The sequence below is a fragment of the Coregonus clupeaformis genome, unplaced genomic scaffold, assembly GCF_020615455.1.
Source record: "Coregonus clupeaformis isolate EN_2021a unplaced genomic scaffold, ASM2061545v1 scaf0131, whole genome shotgun sequence".
NCBI classification, from domain to species: Eukaryota; Metazoa; Chordata; class Actinopteri; order Salmoniformes; family Salmonidae; genus Coregonus; species Coregonus clupeaformis.
Window position 1 is genome coordinate 494,384 of NW_025533586.1, and position 25,718 is coordinate 520,101.

At 42.2% G+C, this 25,718-nt stretch overlaps 2 protein-coding genes and 1 non-coding gene across 3 annotated transcripts; all 3 read left to right on the forward strand.

The window, feature by feature from the left end:
- Positions 1 to 6,173: 6,173 nt before the first annotated feature.
- Positions 6,174 to 7,160, forward strand: LOC123483475 (P2Y purinoceptor 13-like). Its single transcript, XM_045213627.1, has one exon. It carries the CDS (start codon positions 6,174 to 6,176, stop codon positions 7,158 to 7,160), a length of 987 nt encoding a protein of 328 aa, XP_045069562.1.
- Positions 7,161 to 11,482: 4,322 nt separating this feature from the next.
- Positions 11,483 to 11,558, forward strand: trnaa-agc. Its single transcript has one exon. It is a non-coding gene; the product is annotated as a tRNA-Ala (tRNA).
- A 7,804-nt stretch (positions 11,559 to 19,362) lies between these two features.
- On the forward strand, positions 19,363 to 20,446 carry LOC123483476 (P2Y purinoceptor 13-like). The gene has a single exon (XM_045213628.1). It carries the CDS (start codon positions 19,363 to 19,365, stop codon positions 20,347 to 20,349), a length of 987 nt encoding a protein of 328 aa, XP_045069563.1. The 3' UTR covers positions 20,350 to 20,446.
- The last annotated feature ends 5,272 nt before the right edge of the window (positions 20,447 to 25,718 follow it).

Here is a 25,718-nt window from a genome sequence, read left to right on the forward strand (position 1 = left end):
TACTCATGAACTTATTTAGGCTTGCCATAACAAAGGGGTTGAATACTTATTGACTCAAGACATTTCAGCTTTTCATTTTAAAATGATTTTTACAGTGGAGATCAAGTTTATAAATTGCCTGGCTGGGCTGATGAGACAGTGGATTGGGCCGTGAGATTGAACAGAGTAAATAGGTATTTCAACATCATAGCCTTAGCCAGTGGTAACTTGTGGAATAGACACCGGCAGGAATGCGGTTTTAACCAATCAGCATCCAGGATTAGACCCACCCGTTGTATGACCTCCAATATTCTATATGGACAACTTGTTATGATATTTTGGGTGCTATACCATTTCACAGAAGACTGAAATATGACAAAATTGTTTGACATAGAAACACCGGATTTTCGTCTTGTTTTATTTTTTCTAATCTTTATTAATTATAAAATTATGAAAAATATTTATAGCATTCCACCCAGAGGGCGCTTTTGGTCATTGACTGCAGGAAAGGACTACATGGCAGTCATTTTTACCACATAAATATGACTTTCATATTTTCTTCAAAATTCTGAAAACTAAATTATACTATAATAAAAATGACAGTAAATTAGCTTTTCAATACTAATGTGGATTGTACTTTGAAAAAGAACTGCACATTATATGAAGGAAAAATTCATATTTTCATTTTACAGAATATGCTAATTATCCATACACGTCTATTGAAGTAACATTAACAAGGTTTTACTAGAATAGTTACATTTACATTTTAGTCATTTAGAAGCTCTTATCCAGAGCGACTTACAGGAGCAATTTTTTTAAATTTTATTTCACCTTTATTTAACCAGGTAAGCCAGTTGAGAACAGGTTCTCATTTACAACTGCGACCTGGCCAAGATAAAGCAAAGCAGTGCAATAAAAACAACACAGAGTTACATATGGGGTAAAAAAACATAAAGTCAAAAATACAACAGAAAATATATATACAGTGTGTGCAAATGTAGCAAGTTATGGAGGTAAGGCAATAAATAGGCTATAGTGCAAAATAATTACAATAGTATTAACACTGGAATGCTAGATGTGCAAGAGATTATGTGCAAATAGAGATACTGGGGTGCAAAAGAGCAAAATAAATAACAATATAGGGATGAGGTAGTTGGGTGGGCTAATTTCAGATGGGCTGTGTACAGGTGCAGTGATCGGTAAGGTGCTCTGACAACTGATGCTTAAAGTTAGTGAGGGAGATAAGAGTCTCCAGCTTCAGAGATTTTTGCAATTCGTTCCAGTCATTGGCAGCAGAGAACTGGAAGGAATGGCGGCCAAAGGAGGTGTTGGCTTTGGGAATGACCAGTGAGATATACCTGCTGGAGCGCAGACTACGGGTGGGTACTGCTATGGTGACCAATGAGCTAAGATAAGGCAGGGATTTGCCTAGCAGTGATTTATAGATGGCCTGGAGCCAGTGGGTTTGACGACGAACATGTAGTGAGGACCAGCCAACAAGAGCGTACAGGTCACAGTGGTGGGTAGTGTATGGGGCTTTGGAGACAAAACGGATGGCACTGTGATAGACTACATCCAATTTGCTGAGTAGAGTGTTGGAGGCTATTTTGTAAATGACATCGCCGAAGTCAAGGATCGGTAGGATAGTCAGTTTTACGAGGGCATGTTTGGCAGCATGAGTGAAGGAGGCTTTGTTGCGAAATAGGAAGCCGATTCTAGATTTAACTTTGGATTGGAGATTCTTTATGTGAGTCTGGAAGGAGAGTTTACAGTCTAACCAGACACCTAGGTATTTGTAGTTGTCCACATACTCTAGGTCAGACCCGTCGAGAGTGGTGATTCTAGTCGGGTGGGCGGGTACCAGCAGCGTTCGATTGAAAAGCATGCATTTAGTTTTACTAGTGTTTAAGAGCAGTTGGAGGCTACTGAAGGAGTGTTGTATGGCATTGAAGCTCGTTTGGAGGTTTGTTAACACAGTGTCCAATGAGGGGCCAGATGTATGCAAAATGGTGTCGTCTGCGTAGAGGTGGATCTGAGAGTCACCAGCAGCAAGAGCGACATCATTGATATACACGGAGAAAAGTGTCGGCCCAAGAATTGAACCCTTTGGCACCCCCATAGAGACTGCCATAGGTCCAGACAACAGGCCCTCCGATTTGACACACTGAACTCTATCTGAGAAGTAGTTGGTGAACCAGGCGAGGCAGTCATTTGAGAAACCAAGGCTATTTAGTCTGCCAATAAGAATGCGGTGGTTGACAGAGTCAAAAGCCTTGGCCAGGTCGCTGAAGACGGCTGCACAGTACTGTCTATTATCAATTGCGGTTATAATATCGTTTAGGACCTTGAGCGTGGCTGAAGTGCACCCATGACCAGCTTGGAAACCGGATTGCATAGCGGAGAAGGTACGGTGGTATTCGAAATGGTCGGTGATCTGTTTGTTAACTTGGCTTTCAAATACTTTCGAAAGGCAGGGCAGGATGGATATAGGTCTGTAGCAGTTTGGATCTAGAGTGTCACCCCCTTTGAAGAGGGGGATGACCGCGGCAGCTTTCCAATCTCTGGGGATCTCAGACGTTATGAAAGAGAGGTTGAACAGACTAGTAATAGGGGTTGCGACAGTTTCGGCGGCTAGTTTTAGAAAGAAAGGGTCCAGATTGTCTAGCCCAGCTGATTTGTAGGGGTCCAGATTTTGCAGCGCTTTCAAAACATCAGCTGTCTGAATTTGTGTGAAGGAGAAGCGGGGGGGGCATGGGCAAGTTGCAGCGGAGGGTGCAGAGTTGGTGGCCGGGGTAGTGGTAGTCAGATGGAAAGCATGGCCAGCTGTAGCAAAATGCTTGTTGAAATTCTCGATTATTGTAGATTTATCGGTGGTGATAGTGTTTCCTAGCCTCAGTGCAGTGGGCAACTGGGAGGAAGTGCTCTTATTCTCCATGGACTTTACAGTGTCCCAAAACTTTTTGGAGTTAGTGCTACAGGATGCAAATTTCTGTTTGAAAAAGTTAGCCTTTGCTTTCCTGACTGCGTGTGTATATTGGTTCCTAACTTCCCTGAAAAGTTGCATATCGCGGGGGCTATTTGATGCTAATGCAGTACGCCACAGGATGTTTTTGTGCTGGTCAAGGGCAGTCAAGTCTGAGGAGAACCAGGGGCTATATCGGTTCTTAGTTCTGTATTTTTGAATGGGGCATGTTTATTTAAGATTGAGAGGAAATTACTTTTAAGGAACAACCAGGCATCCTCTACTGACGGAATGAGATCTATATCCATCCAGGATACCTGGGCCAGGTCAATTAGGAAGGCCTGCTCGCTAAAGTGTTTTAGGGAGCGTTTGACAGTGATGAGGGGTGGTCGTTTGACCGCGGACCCGTTACGGACGCAGGCAATAAGGCAGTGATCGCTGAGATCCTGGTTGAAGACAGCTGAGGTGTATTTAGAGGGTATGTTAGTCAGGATGATATCTATGAGGGTACCCATGTTTACGGATTTAGGGTTGTACCTGGTAGGTTCGTTGATAATTTGCGTGAGGTTGAGGGCATCTAGTTTGGATTGTAGGATGGCCGGGGTATTAAGCATATCCCAATTTAGGTCACCAAGCAGTACGAACTCTGAGGATAAATGGGGGCAATCAATTCACATATGGTGTCCAGGGCACAGCTGGGGGCTGAGGGGGTCTGTAGCAAGCGGCAACAGTGAGAGACTTATTTCTGGAAAGGTGGATTTTTAGAAGTAGAAGCTCAAACTGTTTGGGCACAGACCTGGATAGTATGATAGAGCTCTGCAGGCTATCTCTACAGTAGATTGCAACTCCACCCCCCTTTGGCAGTTCTATCTAGACGGAAAATGTTATAGTTGGGGATGGAAATTTCAGAATTTTTGGTGGCCTTCCTGAGCCAGGATTCAGACACTGCTAGAACATCAGGGTTGGCGGAGTGTGCTAACGCAGTGAATAACTCAAACTTAGGAAGTAGACTTCTGATATTTACGTGCAAGAAACCAAGACTTTTGCGATTACAGAAGTCAGCAAATGATAGCGCCTGGGGAGTAGGAGTGATACTGAGGGCTGCAGGGCCTGGGTTAGCCTCTACATCACCAGAGGAACAGAGGAGGACTAGAATAAGGATACGGCTAAAGGCTTTAAGAACTGGTCTTCTAGTGCGTTGGGTACATAGAATAAAGGGGGCAGATTTCCGGGTGTTGTAGAAAAGATTCAGGGCATTATGTACAGACAAGGATATGGAAGGATATGAGTAAAGTGGAGGTAAACCTAAGCGTTGGGTAACAATGAAAGAGATAGCATCACTGGAGGCATCAATTGAGTCGGTCTCCGCGTGTATGGGGGGTGGGACAAAGGAGCTATCTAAGGCAGGTTTAGCTGGGCTGGGGGATCTACAGTGAAATAACCGAAACAACAATAAGCTAACCATGTTTGGGCTGAGGCTAAACATAAACAGGATGTAGTACCGTAAAAAGGAACAGTCCAGCAGACATCAGCTGTATAGCTGAGTTATCATAAGGTCCGGTGAACAGCAATAGGATAGTTCGGAGGCTGCTAAAGCACTAGCGAGTAAGAGGCCACGGCTAGCGTGTGCTAGCGGGCCGGGGCTAGCAGATGGAATCTTCATGGTCGACGTCGTAACCACATCAGACGATTTCGTCGGCAGACCAGTCGTGTAGGATCAGCGGGGCTCCGTGTCAACACTAGGTGGTCCCGTCCGGTTGACAGAGAGGTAGATAGCAGGGAGATGGGCCTAGCTCAGGATGATTAGCCAGACCACAGCGTCCATTTTGTTGCAGCTAGCTGGTAGCGATGAATCCGGAGTTAAAGGTCCAGTGATTCAGTGATTCCGGCAGAAAAACTGATATGTTCTGGGTCGATAACGCGCTGTGCAGACTGGCCGAATATCCGGTGATTAATGTCCAGTGATTCAATTAATCCCGCAGAAAAAAAATCCAATGTTCTGGGTGAAATACCGCTAACTGTGGCTAATAGCAAGTAGCTAGTTAGCTGGCTAGCTAGTTTCAACTGGAGATTCTAGATAAAAGGTAAGTCAATAATAGAATCCGTTCCACATTGAGTGAGGCGGGTTGCAGAAAGTATATTTTGTAGAAGGATGAAAAGTCTGATAATGAAATATGTACGAAAAATTAAAAAAAACAGGGTATTTACAGGCTATTTACAGACACACAACAAAAACAGAACTGCACTACTACGCCATCTTGGATCAGAGGGGTTAGGGTTAAGATCAATTAGGGTTAAGTGTTCAACAGATTTTTCACCTAGTCGGCTCTGAGATATGCCAACTTCTGTCTGTAGCGTCCAAACCGTTTGGGCTACAAACCACCCTGTGGAAAGGGGAGACTCTCTTGAACACGATGTTCTCCGTTTTGCTCTATGACCCCCACAAGTTTCACGGGACTCGTCGGAAGGTAACCCATGCAAATGAATGGAAGTATGGAGGTAGTTTTGTGCTAACAAAAATAAGGGGTTAAATATGTGTCCAAAAAAACTACAATATTTCCTAAACTTCCTACATATAGGACAGACACTTCAAAACCTTATTTCTTATGATTAATTTTTTTTACTGTCTTTTTTGACATTTATGAATGTGTTATTCAATGCGTGGGCTATAATAGGAAAGGCCAGATTCAATATTTTATCAAATAACTTTTCTATGTATTTTTTTATACCTAAAGGCATCCTAAAATTCCAAATCAAATAGCTAAATGATCCATGGTATGACCATCATAAAACAATTCCATATGTTAGATTATTAACATATGGAATTGAGGTTAACGGTCATTTTGGTAAAATAGCAGTCTGTTTTGGTAATTTTGTCATTTCAGATAACATTAATTGGATGTGAAATGATGTTTTGATAAGAATTAAGTTGATATTTTGCTATGATTGTTGCTTTTCCAATTATTTCTTCTTGGGGTATGATAGTTGAAATAAGCACATGATCCATTTATATTCTTAAATTATATTCTTCAAGAAGCAATGGCTACATATCATTTATTCAAAATTCCAAAAATGGATGTACCAATGCAGATTTCCCCTTTAATCTATAAATTAATTATTATTTTAATCATTTTTCTTGCTAACCTCATTTGCAGATTCCTCAAAACTAGTAGCCACAATGGCATCACTTCCCCCTCCACTGGACTGTGGCTTTAATGAAGATACCATAAATATGGCTATATCAAGTCTCTACTTCCTGTTGTTCATCCCAGCCCTTATCATCAATGGGGTAGCAGTCTTGGTCTGCATGCAACTTCGCTCAACGTCCACCTTCATGGTGTATTTGAAGAACCTTGTGGTCACTGACCTTCTCATGACCCTGACCATCCCTCTCAAAGCAGCCACTATCCTGCCCAGTGCTCCTCTGACTCTGAAGGCCTTTACCTGTCGCTACTCTGATGTTATTTTCTACCTCTGTATGTACATGAGCATCATTCTACTGGGCCTCATCAGTCTGGACCGCTTCTTCAAGATCGTCAGGCCCTGTGGCATGTTGTTGGGTCAGAACCTGGTCTTCGGCAAAGTGCTGTCTGCTTCCATCTGGGTGGTGCTGTTGGCCACTAATGTCATTCCAACCATGATCCTGACCAATCAGGTTCCCACAAATAAAACTAATGAATACTGTATGGAAATGAAGAGCGAGGCAGGACAGGCTTTTCACAGAGGCGTGGTCATATTCAGCAGTGTGATCTTCTGGATGGTGTTTGTTCTTATTTGTTTCTGTTACATATGCATAGCGAGAAAAGTTGTTCAATCATACAGGAAATCAGGAAGCAGCAATGACGAGGGGAGGCATAAAACCAAAGTGAGGGTGTTTTTGGTTCTGGTGGTTTTCCTGGTGTGTTTCGGCCCATACCACGCCGTACGTGTCCCCTACACCCGGCTTCAGGTTACCTCAACGACCAGCTGCACTAAGGCCACCTTACGGATCTCTAAAAAGATCACCTTGTGGATGTCAGCCATGAACGTCTGTCTGGACCCTCTCATCTACTTCTTCCTCTGTAAATCATTCAGGACCAACCTGTTCAAGACGTTCCGTCTCCCACCTGGGACCTGTAGCTGGCTAACTGGGAAAGGGTCCAGCCCCAACACAACAGAGGATCAGACCCCAACACAGGAGACTCCCCAGGGAGACTCCTGTGCCTGTATAGAAAATTAAAACTCTTTGGAATGATCTACTTTATGCTGTGTGAAGGTCTGTTTCACAGATTATCATACTGCCCCCTGGTGGAGGGTTAACTATCCTACTAGTTATATTAGAGGGTTAGGGTTATTACACAATGTCTGATACTATATGGGTGTGATGTACTATCCTACTGGTTATATTATAAATTAATCCACCAGGTGTGATGTACCTACTAGTAATATAGAAATTAATCCACAGGGGTATGAGTATCCTACTAGTAATATTAGAAATTAATCCACAGGGTGTATGAGACTACTAGTTATATGAAATTAATCCACAGGGTGTGATGTACTATCCTACTAGTTATATTAGAAATTAATCCACAGGGTGTGATGTAGTATCCTACTAGTTACAGTGCAGTCGGAAAGTATTCAGACCACTTTACTTTTTGTTTGTTACATTAAAGCCTTATTCTAAAATTGATTAAATATATTTTTTTCAGCATAAATCTACACACAATACCCCATAATGATGATGCAAAAACAGGTTTTTATAACTTTTTGCTAATTTATCAAATAAAACAAAAAACAGAAATACCTTATTTACATAAGTATTCAGACCCTTTGTTATGAGACTCAAAATTGAGCTCAGGTGCATCCTGTTTCCATTGATCATCCTTGAGATGTTTCTACAACTTGATTGGAGTTCACCTGTGGTAAATTAAATTGATTGGACATGATTTGGAAAGGCAAACACCTGTCTATATAAGGTTCCACAGTTGACAGTGAATGTCAGAGCAAAAACCAAGCCATGATGTCGAAGGAATTGTCCATAGAGCTCCGAGACAGGATTGTGTCGAGGCACAGATCTGGGGAAGGGTACCAAAACATTTCTGCAGCATTGAAGGTCCCCAAGAACCCAATGGCTTCCATCGTTCTTAAATGGAAGATGTTTGGAACCACCAACACTCTTTCTGGAGCTTTCCACAAGGCCAAACTGAGCAATCGGGGGAGAAGGGCCTTGGTCAGGGAGGTGACCAAGAACCCGATGGTCACTCTGACAGAGCTCCAGAGTTCCTCTGTGGAGATGTGTTATGTGAATTATTTAACAAACTATTTCAGTGTCTCTGTGCGTCTCCCAAAAGGTTGTAAGTATTTTGGATTTAAGAAACGGACAGAGTCCCGGTCTGCATAGTCAGAGATTTATTCATTGAGAATTCTGCCATCACAATTTCAGAGTCCATCTTTTATACTCACACGTCATACAAAAATCCCTCCCCACTTTAGGCGGGCTGTAGTTTTCACACACACATACATACACAAACACATACATACATACACACACACACACACACACACACACATACACACACACACATACATACATACACACACACACACATACACACACCGCCGTCCTCACAATATCCTGCATACTCCTTAAAAAGCCTAACAGTCTCTCTCCTCCCTAAACTGGGAGGCCCCTTTATCTTGGTTTCTCAGTTGTCTGTAGGACATCTCTCCTTGTCCTTTGTTGTCTGGTCTAACTCTTACTCACATTGCTAAATAGTAGCTCAATGTCATAGTCTTTACTGGTCCTCCACTCAGACATTCTAACACATTTCACACAGTTTCAGGGTGTAATAATTAGACATTAATAATTATTCTATCAAGATGAGAGAACCTTCGAGAAGGACGACCATCTCTGCAGCACTCCACCAATCAGGCCTTTACGGTAGAGTGGCCAGACGGAAGCCACTCCTCAGTAAAAGGCACATGACAGCCCACTTGGAGTTTGCCAAAAGGCACCTAAAGGACTCCGACCATGAGAAACACAATTCTCTGGTCTGATGAAACCAAGTTTGAACTCTTTGGCCTGAATGCCAAGCGTGACGGCTGGAGGAAACCTGGCACTCTCCCTACGGTGAAGCATGATGGTGGCAGCGTCATGCTGGGGGGGGGGTTCAGCATCAGGGACTGGGAGACTGGTCAGGATCGAAGGAAAGATGAACAGAGCAAAGTACAGATCGATCCTTGATGAAAACCTGCTCCAGAGCGCTCCGGACCTCAGAATGGGGCGAGGTTCACCTTCCAACAGGACAACGACCCTAAGCACACATCCAAGACAACGCAGGAGTGGCTTCAGGACAAGTCTCTGAATGTCCTTGAGTGGCCCAGCCAGAGCCCGGACTTGAACCCGATCGAACATCTCTGGAGAGACCTGAAAATAGCTGTGCAGCGATGCTCCCCATCCAACCTGACAGAGCTTGAGAGGATCTGCAGTGAAGAATGGGAGAAACTCCCCAAATACAGGTGTGCCAAGCTTGTAGCGTCATTCCCAAGAAGACTCGAGGCTGTAATCGCTGCTAAAGGTGCTTCAACAAAGTACTGAATAAAGGATTTGAATACTTATGTAAATGTGATATTTCAGTTATTCTTTTGTTTTTGTTTTACTTTGCCAGTATTTGGTATTGTGTGTAGATTGATGAGGGGGGGAAAACAATTCAATCCATTTTCAAATAAGGTTGTAAAGTAACAGAATGTCAAAAAAGTCAAGGGGTCTGAATACTTTCCGAAAGCACTGTATATTAGAAATGAATCCACAGGGTATGATGTACTACTGAAGTCCATACATTTACACCAAGAGAAGAGACCATACAGAATGCATAATCTTGTTTTATGATGTTTGTAGTGACGATGATTATGGTGATGATGGTTTACTGGATATAGTACCAATGCATGGTCGGACAATAGGCCGCAGGGACTGAATATGTGTGCATTAGGCTAACTGTTAGCTTTCCGGTGTTTTCCATATTGTGTTACTATGGTGTATTGTTTATGTTTGTTTGTATGTTGAATTCACAAAATGAATTTCCATGTAAATGGACAAGTAAAGTATATTGTATACTATTTAAAAACATACCAATAAAGGAATATAGTGGTCCTATTAGCTTTCAGATATATTTCTGGTTGCCAGGTTAATCTACAATATGTCAAAACGAGACTATTTTGGGTCAAATAATGTTGGGCAAATCATACACTACATCAGAGAGTCACAATAGCATAACCTGGTCTCACTGTTGCTTTAGTGGCACTCTATTTCCCTGGATTTGCATCTGTCTGGACATGTACAGCCTTCTTGGGTAATTCAAGGGAAATTCAAGGTGTGAGTCTCATATACTGTACACTGGCGCTGTGACAGAGTTCCACAGTACTGTCCTGTCTGATCACTGATCGTCTTCAGATAGGTGAGTAAATCTTTTAGTTTTGTCTCTTCTTATCTTTACTCTGAGCTGTTTTATGCATTGCTTCATCAAGGTACATTAAAATGAATTATAATGGGTATAAGTATAGTTAATATATATAAATTGTTATACATTGTTATTCATTTGTTTACAGATTCTATAGTTTCTAAATATGTAATAAAGAGTTATAAAACATTCATGATTCTTTACACAGATTTGTGGGTTGGCTTCTCTTGTTGTCTTAAGAGATGTCTATCAATGGAGGAAAAAAAGTTGTTTTAAATAACAATTAGTTCGAGAACCAAAAACAGCAACATCCCATTAGAATATGACAAACATACATAACCTCCCTAACCTGCCGAATAAAGGCCACTGTAGGAAGAATTAGCATGTGCAGATGCTATCAGCAGCAGTGAACCATTCATGAAAACAACAATTCTATCATATGGCTCAGTTGGTAGAACATGGCTCTTGCAACGCCAGGAATGTGGGTTTGATTGGAGGACTTCTATGTATTGTGGTCTGATGAATGTTTCACAGAGGATCATACTGCCGTCTCCTGGAAGGTTGATGGAACTGAACTGTGTGTTGATTGAAGCTCTGTCTGGGCGATGTGAAGAATTAATGGGACCTTCCAATGAGCGACAAGAGTAGGAACTCTGCAAAGGCCAGTGATAATTATAATAATATGCAGACAGCTGTACCAGTCTGTAACACCAGTCTGTAACACCAGTCTATAACACCAGTCTGTAACACCAGTCTGTAACACCAGTCTGTAACACCAGTCTGTAACACCAGTCTGTAACACCAGTCTGTAACACCAGTCTATAACACCAGTCTGTAACACCAGTCTGTAACACCAGTCTGTAACACCAGTCTGTAACACCAGTCTATAACACCAGTCTGTAACACCAGTCTGTAACACCAGTCTGTAACACCAGTCTGTAACACCAGTCTGTAACACCAGTCTATAACACCAGTCTGTAACACCAGTCTGTAACACCAGTCTGTAACACCAGTCTGTAACACCAGTCTATAACACCAGTCTGTAACACCAGTCTGTAACACCAGTCTGTAACAGTTAATAGAATGTCATAACCCTCTCTAAATTGGCCTCCTGTAGCTCAGTTGGTAGAGCATGGCGCTAGCAATGCCAGGGTTGTGGGTTCGATTCCCACGGGGGGCCAGTATGAAAAATGTATGCACTCACTAACTGTAAGTCACTCTGGATAAGAGCGTCTGCTAAATGACTAAAATGTAAATGTCACCATAACCTCATGCCAAAGGAAATCACCTCAGGTCTCTCTCATAACAGCTTAGTTCCCTATATTGGCATTCAGCTTTGAACTCATCATTTCTTTAGGCTTTAGGAACTGAAATAAGAGACTTGTACTTCCCCTGTAATTATGTGTAACCATGGCGGAGTACTTACGCCAATAATGTACAGGATAACTTTTCTATGCGGCATAAAGTAGTGAAATCTAAATATTTTCTAGCATGTGCGTATGCTATCAGCAGCAGTGAACCATTCATGAAAACAACAATTCTATCATATGGCTCAGTTGGTAGAACATGGCTCTTGCAACGCCAGGAATGTGGGTTTGATTCCTGGGCCACCCAAACATAACATATATTTATATGCATGCATGCATGACTGTAAGTCACTTTGGATAAAAGTGTCCGCTAAATGGCATGATATTGTTATATTATAAGAAGTCTGACAAACAAGGGCAGCTTTTTTCAGTTGTGCCAAAAGATGAAGATACTGATAACTGACCCTGTGCGTTAGCTCTTATCTTACCACTTCCTGATATCCAGGAAGTGTATTAGGTGACGTAGCAAAAACAGTCCCGATACATCGCAGTAACGTATCTCACTTGTAAGCATAGATATCGTACTGACATTCCTCCATGCAAAGATTGTTTTTCACAACTTTACCGGTGAGTTTCTTTACTTTATTTATTTCTAATAACACATCCTATACATTTTATTTTCTTAAATAATATTTTCACTGTTTTGAACTGTATGGAACAATGTAAATACGCTGTTCTCTGATTACAAAGATTGTACACAAATATCCCAAATCTGACAAAAGGATGCCTTTGACACAGAAATAATAAGCTTTGAATTATTTTAAGAAAAGTTTATTGTGAACTTTATGAATCACAATCATAAGACTTTTATGCTTTCAATTGTATTTTGCAATAACCATAAACTATTAATTCACACAATGAAAATGAACCATATCGTGGAGTCAAATTTATATTTTTAATTTAAAAAACATTAAAGGGGCAATTTAGTGTTTGGTATATCAATTTTTTTTTGACTTTTTAAAGGGGTACTTTGGGATTTTGGCAATGAGTCCATGCAACTTATGTGACTTGTTAAGCAAATTTTTACTCATGAACTTATTTAGGCTTGCCATAACAAAGGGGTTGAATACTTATTGACTCAAGACATTTCAGATTTTCATTTTGAAATGATTTTTACAGTGGAGATCAAGTTTATAAATTGCACGGCTGGGCAGATGAGACAGTGGATTGCGCCGTGAGATGGAACAGAGTAAATAGGCATTTCAACATCATAGCCTTAGCCAGTGGTAACTTATGGAATAGACAACGGCTGGAATGCGGTTTTAACCAATCAGCATCCAGGATTAGACCCACCCGTTGTATGACCTCCAATATTCTATATGGACAACATGTTGTGATATTTTGGGTGCTATACCATTTTGTTTGAAGTGGCATAGAAAAGTTGTGCATTTTTTTAAAGCATGCTACGATAGCCCCTACCACTCCCATCGTTTCACTAGCAGAGATGCTGTCTGTGGGGTAAGTAAATAAAGATAACAAAGACATATTTTGGTCAACGACTCTCACAATCACTTTTTGAAGTGAATTAAATGACATTTTCTTAATACATTTAAGTATATTTCAAAATGTTGTGTACTGCCCGTTTAAAACATTTTACTGCAGATTCTTGGTAGTCTTAAACAAATCTACTTTGAAACAAAATATACACCTCACACACATGGTTATGGGCTTTAAAAAAAGAAGACACCTGTACCATGTCAGATATAGAGTTTAAATGTTTTGAATTTTGAGTTTGCATCCCAATATTAGACTTTATATGCATCACAGAAGACTGAAATATGACAAAATTGTTTGACATAGAAACACCGGATTTTCGTCTTGTTTTATTTTTTTAATCTTTATTAATTATAAAATTATGAAAAATATTTATAGCATTCCACCCAGAGGGCGCTTTTGGTCATTGACTGCAGGAAAGGACTACATGGCAGTCATTTTTACCACATAAATATGACATTCATATTTTCTTAAAAATTCTGAAAACTAAATGATACTATAATAAAAATGACAGTAAATTAGCTTTTCAATACTAATGTGGATTGTACTTTGAAAAAGAACTGCACATTATATGAAGGAAAAATTCATATTTTCAATTTACAGAATATGCTAATTATCCATACACGTCTATTGAAGTAACATTAACAAGGTTTTACTAGAATAGTTACATTTACATTTTAGTCATTTAGAAGCTCTTATCCAGAGCGACTTACAGGAGCAATTTTTAAAATTTTTATTTCACCTTTATTTAACCAGGTAAGCCAGTTGAGAACAGGTTCTCATTTACAACTGCGACCTGGCCAAGATAAAGCAAAGCAGTGCAATAAAAACAACACAGAGTTACATATGGGGTAAAAAAACATAAAGTCAAAAATACAACAGAAAATATATATACAGTGTGTGCAAATGTAGCAAGTTATGGAGGTAAGGCAATAAATAGGCTATAGTGCAAAATAATTACAATAGTATTAACACTGGAATGATAGATGTGCAAGAGATTATGTGCAAATAGAGATACTGGGGTGCAAAAGAGCAAAATAAATAACAATATAGGGATGAGGTAGTTGGGTGGGCTAATTTCAGATGGGCTGTGTACAGGTGCAGTGATCGGTAAGGTGCTCTGACAACTGATGCTTAAAGTTAGTGAGGGAGATAAGAGTCTCCAGCTTCAGAGATTTTTGCAATTCGTTCCAGTCATTGGCAGCAGAGAACTGGAAGGAATGCCGGCCAAAGGAGGTGTTGGCTTTGGGAATGACCAGTGAGATATACCTGCTGGAGCGCAGACTACGGGTGGGTACTGCTATGGTGACCAATGAGCTAAGATAAGGCGGGGATTTGCCTAGCAGTGATTTATAGATGGCCTGGAGCCAGTGGGTTTGACGACGAACATGTAGTGAGGACCAGCCAACAAGAGCGTACAGGTCACAGTGGTGGGTAGTGTATGGGGCTTTGGAGACAAAACGGATGGCACTGTGATAGACTACATCCAATTTGCTGAGTAGAGTGTTGGAGGCTATTTTGTAAATGACATCGCCGAAGTCAAGGATCGGTAGGATAGTCAGTTTTACCAGGGCATGTTTGGCAGCATGAGTGAAGGAGGCTTTGTTGCGAAATAGGAAGCCGATTCTAGATTTAACTTTGGATTGGAGATTCTTTATGTGAGTCTGGAAGGAGAGTTTACAGTCTAACCAGACACCTAGGTATTTGTAGTTGTCCACATACTCTAGGTCAGACCCGTCGAGAGTGGTGATTCTAGTCGGGTGGGCGGGTACCAGCAGCGTTCGATTGAAAAGCATGCATTTAGTTTTACTAGTGTTTAAGAGCAGTTGGAGGCTACTGAAGGAGTGTTGTATGGCATTGAAGCTCGTTTGGAGGTTTGTTAACACAGTGTCCAATGAGGGGCCAGATGTATGCAAAATGGTGTCGTCTGCGTAGAGGTGGATCTGAGAGTCACCAGCAGCAAGAGCGACATCATTGATATACACGGAGAAAAGTGTCGGCCCAAGAATTGAACCCTGTGGCACCCCCATAGAGACTGCCATAGGTCCAGACAACAGGCCCTCCGATTTGACACACTGAACTCTATCTAAGAAGTAGTTGGTGAACCAGGCGAGGCAGTCATTTGAGAAACCAAGGCTATTTAGTCTGCCAATAAGAATGCGGTGGTTGACAGAGTCAAAAGCCTTGGCCAGGTCGATGAAGTCGGCTGCACAGTACTGTCTATTATCAATTGCGGTTATAATATCGTTTAGGACCTTGAGCGTGGCTGAAGTGCACCCATGACCAGCTCGGAAACCGGATTGCATAGCGGAGAAGGTACGGTGGTATTCGAAATGGTCGGTGATCTGTTTGTTAACTTGGCTTTCAAATACTTTCGAAAGGCAGGGCAGGATGGATATAGGTCTGTAGCAGTTTGGATCTAGAGTGTCACCCCCTTTGAAGAGGGGGATGACCGCGGCAGCTTTCCAATCTCTGGGGATCTCAGACGTTATGAAAGAGAGGTTGAACAGACTAGTAATAGGGGTTGCGACAATTTCGGCGGCTAGTTTTAGAAAGAAAGGGTCCAGATTGTCTAGCCCAGCTGATTTGTAGGGGTCCAGATTTTGCAGCGCTTTCAAAACATCAGCTGTCTGAATTTGTGTGAAGGAGAAGCGGGGGGCATGGGCAAGTTGCAGCGGAGGGTGCAGAGTTGGTGGCCGGGGTAGTGGTAGCCAGATGGAAAGCATGGCCAGCTGTAGCAAAATGCTTGTTGAAATTCTCGATTATTGTAGATTTATCGGTGGTGATAGTGTTTCCTAGCCTCAGTGCAGTGGGCAACTGGGAGGAAGTGCTCTTATTCTCCATGGACTTTACAGTGTCCCAAAACTTTTTGGAGTTAGTGCTACAGGATGCAAATTTCTGTTTGAAAAAGTTAGCCTTTGCTTTCCTGACTGCGTGTGTATATTGGTTCCTAACTTCCCTGAAAAGTTGCATATCAGCGGGGGCTATTTGATGCTAATGCAGTATGCCACAGGATGTTTTTGTGCTGGTCAAGGGCAGTCAAGTCTGAGGAGAACCAGGGGCTATATCGGTTCTTAGTTCTGTATTTTTGAATGGGGCATGTTTATTTAAGATTGAGAGGAAATTACTTTTAAGGAACAACCAGGCATCCTCTACTGACGGAATGAGATCTATATCCATCCAGGATACCTGGGCCAGGTCAATTAGGAAGGCCTGCTCGCTAAAGTGTTTTAGGGAGCGTTTGACAGTGATGAGGGGTGTTCGTTTGACCGTGGACCCGTTACGGACGCAGGCAATAAGGCAGTGATCGCTGAGATCCTGGTTGAAGACAGCTGAGGTGTATTTAGAGGGTATGTTAGTCAGGATGATATCTATGAGGGTACCCATGTTTACGGATTTAGGGTTGTACCTGGTAGGTTCGTTGATAATTTGCGTGAGGTTGAGGGCATCTAGTTTGGATTGTAGGATGGCCGGGGTATTAAGCATATCCCAATTTAGGTCACCAAGCAGTACGAACTCTGAGGATAAATGGGGGCAATCAATTCACATATGGTGTCCAGGGCACAGCTGGGGGGCTGAGGGGGTCTGTAGCAAGCGGCAACAGTGAGAGACTTATTTCTGGAAAGGTGGATTTTTAGAAGTAGAAGCTCAAACTGTTTGGGCACAGACCTGGATAGTATGATAGAGCTCTGCAGGCTATCTTTACAGTAGATTGCAACTCCACCCCCCTTTGGCAGTTCTATCTAGACGGAAAATGTTATAGTTGGGGATGGAAATTTCAGAATTTTTGGTGGCCTTCCTGAGCCAGGATTCAGACACTGCTAGAACATCAGGGTTGGCGGAGTGTGCTAACGCAGTGAATAACTCAAACTTAGGAAGTAGACTTCTGATATTTACGTGCAAGAAACCAAGACTTTTGCGATTACAGAAGTCAGCAAATGATAGCGCCTGGGGAGTAGGAGTGATACTGAGGGCTGCAGGGCCTGGGTTAGCCTCTACATCACCAGAGGAACAGAGGAGGACTAGAATAAGGATACGGCTAAAGGCTTTAAGAACTGGTCTTCTAGTGCGTTGGGTACATAGAATAAAGGGGGGCAGATTTCCGGGTGTTGTAGAAAAGATTCAGGGCATTATGTACAGACAAGGATATGGAAGGATATGAGTAAAGTGGAGGTAAACCTAAGCGTTGGGTAACAATGAAAGAGATAGCATCACTGGAGGCATCAATTGAGTCGGTCTCCGCGTGTATGGGGGGTGGGACAAAGGAGCTATCTAAGGCAGGTTTAGCTTGGCTGGGGGATCTACAGTGAAATAGTACAATTAGAAATAACCGAAACAACAATAAGCTAACCATGTTTGGGCTGAGGCTAAACATAAACAGGATGTAGTACCGTAAAAAGGAACAGTCCAGCAGACATCAGCTGTATAGCTGACTTATCATAAGGTCCGGTGAACAGCAATAGGATAGTTCGGAGGCTGCTAAAGCACTAGCGAGTAAGAGGCCACGGCTAGCGTGTGCTAGCGGGCCGGGGCTAGCAGATGGAATCTTCATGGTCGACGTCGTAACCACATCAGACGATTTCGTCGGCAGACCAGTCGTGTAGGATCGGGCGGGGCTCCGTGTCAACACTAGGTGGTCCCGTCCGGTTGACAGAGAGGTAGATAGCCGGGAGATGGGCCTAGCTCAGGATGATTACCAGACCACAGCGTCCATTTTGTTGCAGCTAGCTGGTAGCGATGAATCCGGAGTTAAAGGTCCAGTGATTCAGTGATTCCGGCAGAAAAACTGATATGTTCTGGGTCGATAACGCGCTGTGCAGACTGGCGAATATCCGGTGATTAATGTCCAGTGATTCAATTAATCCCGCAGAAAAAAAATCCAATGTTCTCGGTGAAATACCGCTAACTGTGGCTAATAGCAAGTAGCTAGTTAGCTGGCTAGCTAGTTTCAACTGGAGATTCTAGATAAAAGGTAAGTCAATAATAGAATCCGTTCCACATTGAGTGAGGCGGGTTGCAGAAAGTATATTTTGTAGAAGGATGAAAAGTCTGATAGTGAAATATGTACGAAAAATACAAAAAAACAGGGTATTTACAGGCTATTTACAGACACACGACAAAAACAGAACTGCACTACTACGCCATCTTGGATCAGAGGGGTTAGGGTTAAGATCAATTAGGGTTAAGTGTTCAACAGATTTTTCACCTAGTCGGCTCTGAGATATGCCAACTTCTGTCTGTAGCGTCCAAACCATTTGGGCTACAAACCACCCTGTGGAAAGGGGAGACTCTCTTGAACACGATGTTCTCCGTTTTGCTCTATGACCCCCACAAGTTTCACGGGACTCGTCGGAAGGTAACCCATGCAAATGAATGGAAGTATGGAGGTAGTTTTGTGCTAACAAAAATAAGGGGGTTAAATATGTGTCCAAAAAAAACTACAATATTTCCTAAACTTCCTACATATAGGACAGACACTTCAAAACCTTATTTCTTATGATTAATTTTTTTTACTGTCTTTTTTGACATTTATGAATGTGTTATTCAATGCGTGGGCTATAATAGGAAAGGCCAGATTCAATATTTTATCAAATAACTTTTCTATGTATTTTTCTATACCTAAAGGCATCCTAAAATTCCAAATCAAATAGCTAAATGATCCATGGTATGACCATCTTAAAACAATTCCATATGTTAGATTATTAACATATGGAATTGAGGTTAATCGGTCATTTTGGTAAAATAGCAGTCTGTTTTGGTAATTTTGTCATTTCAGATAACATTAATTGGATGTGAAATGATGTTTTGATAAGAATTAAGTTGATATTTTGCTATGATTGTTGCTTTTCCAATTATTTCTTCTTGGGGTATGATAGTTGAAATAAGCACATGATCCATTTATATTCTTAAATTATATTCTTCAAGAAGCAATGGCTACATATCATTTATTCAAAATTCCAAAAATTTATGTACCAATGCAGATTTCCCCTTTAATCTATGAATTAATTATTATTTTAATAATTTTTCTTGCTAACCTCATTTGCAGATTCCTCAAAACTAGTAGCCACAATGGCATCACTTCCCCCCTCCACTGGACTGTGGTTATAATGAAGATACCATAAATATGGCTATATCAAGTCTCTACTTCCTGTTGTTCATCCCAGCCCTCATCATCAATGGGTTAGCAGTCTTGGTCTGCATGCAACTTCGCTCAACGTCCACCTTCATGGTGTATCTGAAGAACCTTGTGGTCACTGACCTTCTCATGACCCTGACCATCCCTCTCAAAGCAGCCACTATCCTGCCCAGTGCTCCTCTGACTCTGAAGGCCTTTACCTGTCGCTACTCTGATGTTATTTTCTACCTCTGTATGTACATGAGCATCATTCTACTGGGCCTCATCAGTCTGGACCGCTTCTTCAAGATCGTCAGGCCCTGTGGCAGGTTGTTGGGTCAGAACCTGGTCTTCGGCAAAGTGCTGTCTGCTTCCATCTGGGTGGTGCTGTTGGCCACTAATGTCATTCCAACCATGATCCTGACCAATCAGGTTCCCACAAACAAGACTAAAGAATACTGTATGAAAATGAAGAGCGATGCAGGACAGGCTTTTCACAGAGGCGTGGTCATTTTCAACAGCGCGATCTTCTGGATGGTGTTTGTTCTTATTTGTTTCTGTTACATATGCATAGCGAGAAAAGTTGTTCAATCATACAGGAAATCAGGAAGCAGCAATGACGAGGGGAGGCATAAAACCAAAGTGAGGGTGTTTTTGGTTCTGGTGGTTTTCCTGGTGTGTTTCGGCCCATACCACGCCGTACGTATCCCTTACACCCAGCTTCAGGTTACCTCAACGACCAGCTGCACTAAGGCCACCTTACGGATCTCTAAAAAGATCACCTTGTGGATGTCAGCCATGAACGTCTGTCTGGACCCTCTCATCTACTTCTTCCTCTGTAAATCCTTCAGGACCAACCTGTTCAAGACGTTCCGTCTCCCACCTGGGACCTGTAGCTGGCTCACTGGGAAAGGGTCCGGCCCCAACACAACAGAGGATCAGACCCCAACACAGGAGACTCCCCAGGGAGACTCCTGTGCCTGTATAGAAAATTAAAACTTTTCGGAATGATCTACTTTATGCTGTGTGAAATTCAGTTTCACAGATTATCATACTGCCCCCTGGTGGAGGGTTAACTATCCTACTAGTTATATTAGAGGGTTAGGGTTATTACACAATGTCTGATGTACTATCCTACTAGTTATATTAGTAATTAATCCACCAGGTGTGATGTACTATCCTACTGGTTATATTATAAATTAATCCACCAGGTGTAATGTACTATCCTACTAATAATATTAGAAATTAATCCACAGGGTGTGATGTACTATCCTACTAGTTACAGTGCAGTCGGAAAGTATTCAGACCACTTTACTTTTTGTTTGTTACATTAAAGCCTTATTCTAAAATTGATTAAATATATTTTTTTCAGCATAAATCTACACACAATACCCCATAATAATGATGCAAAAACAGGTTTTTATAACTTTTAGCTAATTTATCAAATAAAACAAAAAACAGAAATACCTTATTTACATAAGTATTCAGACCCTTTGCTATGAGACTCGAAATTGAGCTCAGGTGCATCCTGTTTCCATTGATCATCCTTGAGATGTTTCTACAACTTGATTGGAGTTCACCTGTGGTAAATTAAATTGATTGGACATGATTTGGAAAGGCAAACACCTGTCTATATAAGGTTCCACAGTTGACAGTGAACGTCAGAGCAAAAACCAAGCCATGATGTCGAAGGAATTGTCCATAGAGATCCGAGACAGGATTGTGTCGAGGCACAGATCTGGGGAAGGGTACCAAAACATTTCTGCAGCATTGAAGGTCCCCAAGAACCCAATGGCTTCCATTGTTCTTAAATGGAAGACGTTTGGAACCACCAACACTCTTTCTGGAGCTGTCCACAAGGCCAAACTGAGCAATCGGGGGAGAAGGGCCTTGGTCAGGGAGGTGACCAAGAACCCGATGGTCACTCTGACACAGTTCCTCTGTGTAGATGGGAGAACCTTCCAGAAGGACAACCATCTCTGCAGCACTCCACCAATCAGGCCTTTACGGTAGAGTGGCCAGACGGAAGCCACTCCTCAGTAAAAGGCACATGACAGCCTGCTTGGAGTTTGCCAAAAGGCACCTAAAGGACTCCGACCATGAGAAACACAATTCTCTGGTCTGATGAAACCAAGTTTGAACTCTTTGGCCTGAATGCCAAGCGTGACGGCTGGAGGAAACCTGGCACTCTCCCTACGGTGAAGCATGATGGTGGCAGCGTCATGCTGGGGGGGGTTCAGCATCAGGGACTGGGAGACTGGTCAGGATCGAAGGAAAGATGAACAGAGCAAAGTACAGATCGATCCTTGATGAAAACCTGCTCCAGAGCGCTCCGGACCTCAGAATGGGGCGAGGTTCACCTTCCAACAGGACAACGACCCTAAGCACACATCCAAGACAACGCAGGAGTGGCTTCAGGACAAGTCTCTGAATGTCCTTGAGTGGCCCAGCCAGAGCCCGGACTTGAACCCGATCGAACATCTCTGGAGAGACCTGAAAATAGCTGTGCAGCGATGCTCCCTATCCAACCTGACAGAGCTTGAGAGGATCTGCAGTGAAGAATGGGAGAAACTCCCCAAATACACGTGTGCCAAGCTTGTAGCGTCATTCCCAAGAAGACTCGAGGCTGTAATTGCTGCTAAAGGTGCTTCAACAAAGTACTGAATAAAGGGTTTGAATACTTATGTAAATGTGATATTTCAGTTATTCTTTTGTTTTAGTTTTACTTTGCCAGTATGGGGTATTGTGTGTAGATTGATGAGGGGGAAAAAACTATTGACTGAATATGCGTCTAACTATTATCTTTCCGGTGTTTTCCATATTGTGTTACTATGGTGTATTGTTTATGTTTGTATGTTGAATTCACAAAATGAATTTCCATGTAAATGGACAAGTAAAGTATATTGTATACTATTTAAAAACATACCAATAAAGGAATATAGTGGTCCTATTAGCTTTCAGATATATTTATGGTTGCCAGGTTAATCTACAATATGTCAAAACTAGACTATATTGGGTAAAATAATGTTGGGCAAATCATACACTACATCAGAGAGTCACAATAGCATAACCTGGTCTCACTGTTGCTTTAGTGGCACTCTATTTCCCTGGATTTGCATCTGTCTGGACATGTACAGCCTTCTTGGGTAATTCAAGGGAAATTCAAGGTGTGAGTCTCATATACTGTACACTGGCGCTGTGACAGAGTTCCACAGTACTGTCCTGTCTGATCACTGATCGTCTTCAGATAGGTGAGTAAATCTTTTAGTTTTGTCTCTTCTTGTCTTTACTCTGAGCTGTTTTATGCATTGCTTCATCAAGGTACACTTAAAATGAATTATAATGGGTTTATACGTACAGTTAATATATATAAATTGATATACATTGTTATTCATTTGTTTACAGATTCTATAGTTTCTAAATATGTAATAAAGAGTTAGAAAACATTCATGATTCTTTACACATATTTGTGGGTTGGCTTCTCTTGTTGTCTTAAGAGATTTCTATCAATGGAGGAAAAAAAGTTGTATGATTTCATTAGTGCTCAGAAACAGCTATCTGAAGTTTATTTATTTCACCTTTATTTAACCAGGTAAGCCAGTTGAGAACAAGTTCTCATTTACAACTGCGACCTGGCCAAGATAAAGCAAAGCAGTGCGATAAAAACAACAACAACACAGAGTTACACATGGGATAAACAAAACATACAGTCAATAACACAATAGAAAAGATATATACAGTGTGTGCAAATGTAGTAAGTTATGGAGGTAAGGCAATAAATAGGCCATAGTGCAAAATAATTACAATTAGTATTAACACTGGAATGATAGATATGCAGAAGATGATGTGCAAATAGAGATACTGGGGTGCACATGAGCAAAATAAATAACAATATGGGGATGAGGTAGTTGGGTGGGCTAATTACAGAATGGGCTGTGTACAGGTGCAGTGATCGGTAAGCTGCTCTGACAACTGATGCTTAAAGTTAGTGAGGGAGATAAGAGTCTCCAGCTTCAGAGATTTTTGCAGTTCGTTCCAGTCATTAGCAGCAGAGAACTGGAAGGAATGGCGGCCAAAGGAGGTGTGTCAGCATTCACTCCAGTCTCAGTGCTTCAGTCCTACTTCAGTTGGTTGTCACTTCAAATCATTAAAATAACTCCCACCATACCAAATAGTGAGATGATTGTTTTAAGGTATCCTTTATGTTCAATATTCAATTGACATTGTATTGTACACTAGCTGAAAATGAATGTATCAAGCAACATACACTCCCTTGTTACTATCAATGGTTCTCAGGGCTTTGGCCCCAATTGTTTAAAGAAAGAAACTGGCAAGTACTCCTATGTATGTAACTTAGATAGGGACAGAGATGGGTGTAGTTCAGTGAGGATTTACATACAGGTCTATAAGCTAATGCTAACAAAAGACAGGGACAGAGGTGGGGGTAGTTCAGTGAGGATTTACATACAGGTCTATAAGCTAATGCTAACAGACGATAGGGACAGAGGAGGGGGTAGTTCAGTGATGTTGATACAGATCTATAAGCTAATGCTAACAAAAGACAGGGACAGAGGTGGGGGTACTTCAGTGATGATGTAGATACAGGTCTATAAGCTAATGCTAACAAAAGATAGGGACAGAGGAGGGGGTAGTTCAGTGATGTAGATACAGGTCTATAAGCTAATGCTAACAAAAGACAGGGACAGAGGTGGGGGTACTTCAGTGATGTAGATGCAGGTCTATAAGATAACAAAAGTAATGCAAATCATGTTAAATGATGCAAGGGAATTCAAAGGTTTTCCTCAATGTCTTCATTTTGCATGTTTTTGTATTGACCAAGGAGAGCCCTTGAATAAGTTCCTCATTTGGCAGACAATGGATTAGACTGAGATATTTCCATAACTTTTCTTCTCCCTTTTCAGATGCTACAATGGCATCTAACCTGGCATCTAACCTGGCATCTAACGTGGCATCTAACCTGACATCTAACCTGACATCTAACCTGGCATCTAACCTGGCATCTAACCTGACATCCAACCTGGCATCTAACCTGACATCTAACCTGGCATCCAACCTGGCATCTAACCTGACATCTAACCTGACATCTAACCTGACATCCAACCTGACAGCCAACCTGGCATCTAACCTGACATCTAACCTGGCATCTAACCTGGCATCTAACCTGACATCCAACCTGACATCCAACCTGGCATCCAACCTGACATCCAACCTGACATCTAACCTGACATCTAACCTGGCATCTAACCTGGCATCCAACCTGGCATCCAACCTGACATCTAACCTGGCATCTAACCTGGCATCCAACCTGGCATCCAACCTGACATCTAACCTGGCATCTAACCTGACATCTAACCTGGCATCCAACCTGGCATCCAACCTGACATCCAACCTGGCATCCAACCTGACATCCAACCTGACATCTAACCTGACATCTAACCTGGCATCTAACCTGGCATCCAACCTGGCATCCAACCTGACATCTAACCTGACATCTAACCTGGCATCCCCCCCTCTTCTGGACTGTGGCTCTTTCAATTATGACGACCTAGATGTGGTTATCCCATGTCTGTACTTTGTAATGTTCCCGCTTGCCTTGCTGTTGAATGGGGTCGCGTCCTGGGTCTCCCTGCACCTGAGCTCAACCTCCACCTTTATGGTGTATTTGAAGAACCTTGTGGCCGCTGACCTTCTCATGACCCTGACCATGCCTCTCATTGCGGCCAGTAAACTTCCTATGTCATCTGTGGGGTTACGAGCATTCTCCTGTCGCTACTCAGGAGTCATCTTCTACACATGCATGTACACGAGCATCACTCTACTGGGCCTCATCAGCCTGGACCGCTTCTTCAAGATCGTCAGGCCCTGTGGCAGTTTGTTGGGTCAGAACCTTGTCTTCGGTAAGGTACTGTCTACCTCTGTGTGGGTGGTGCTGTTTGGAGCCACTGCTCTCCCTACCATTATCCTGACCAATCAGGGTGCCAGCAACAAGACGGACGCTTCCTGTATGTCCATGAAGAGCCCAGCCGGGATCAGACTTCACACAGTTGTGGTTGTTTCAATGGATGTCTTGTTCTGGGCCGTGAGCATACTGGTTGTAGTTTGCTACATCTGCATCACCATCAAGGTCCTCCAGTCCTTCAGAAACTCTGGCAGCAACAACAGCCAGGGCAAGCAAAAGACAAAGGTACGTGTCTTCCTGGTTCTGGTCGTGTTCTCTGTGTGCTTCATTCCATTACACATCGTGCGGATCCCACACACCCTTCAACAGACCAACGATGATGAGGCCTGTTCTCAAGTCTCCATTAAGATCGCTCAAAAGGTGACCCTGTGGCTGTCCTCCACCA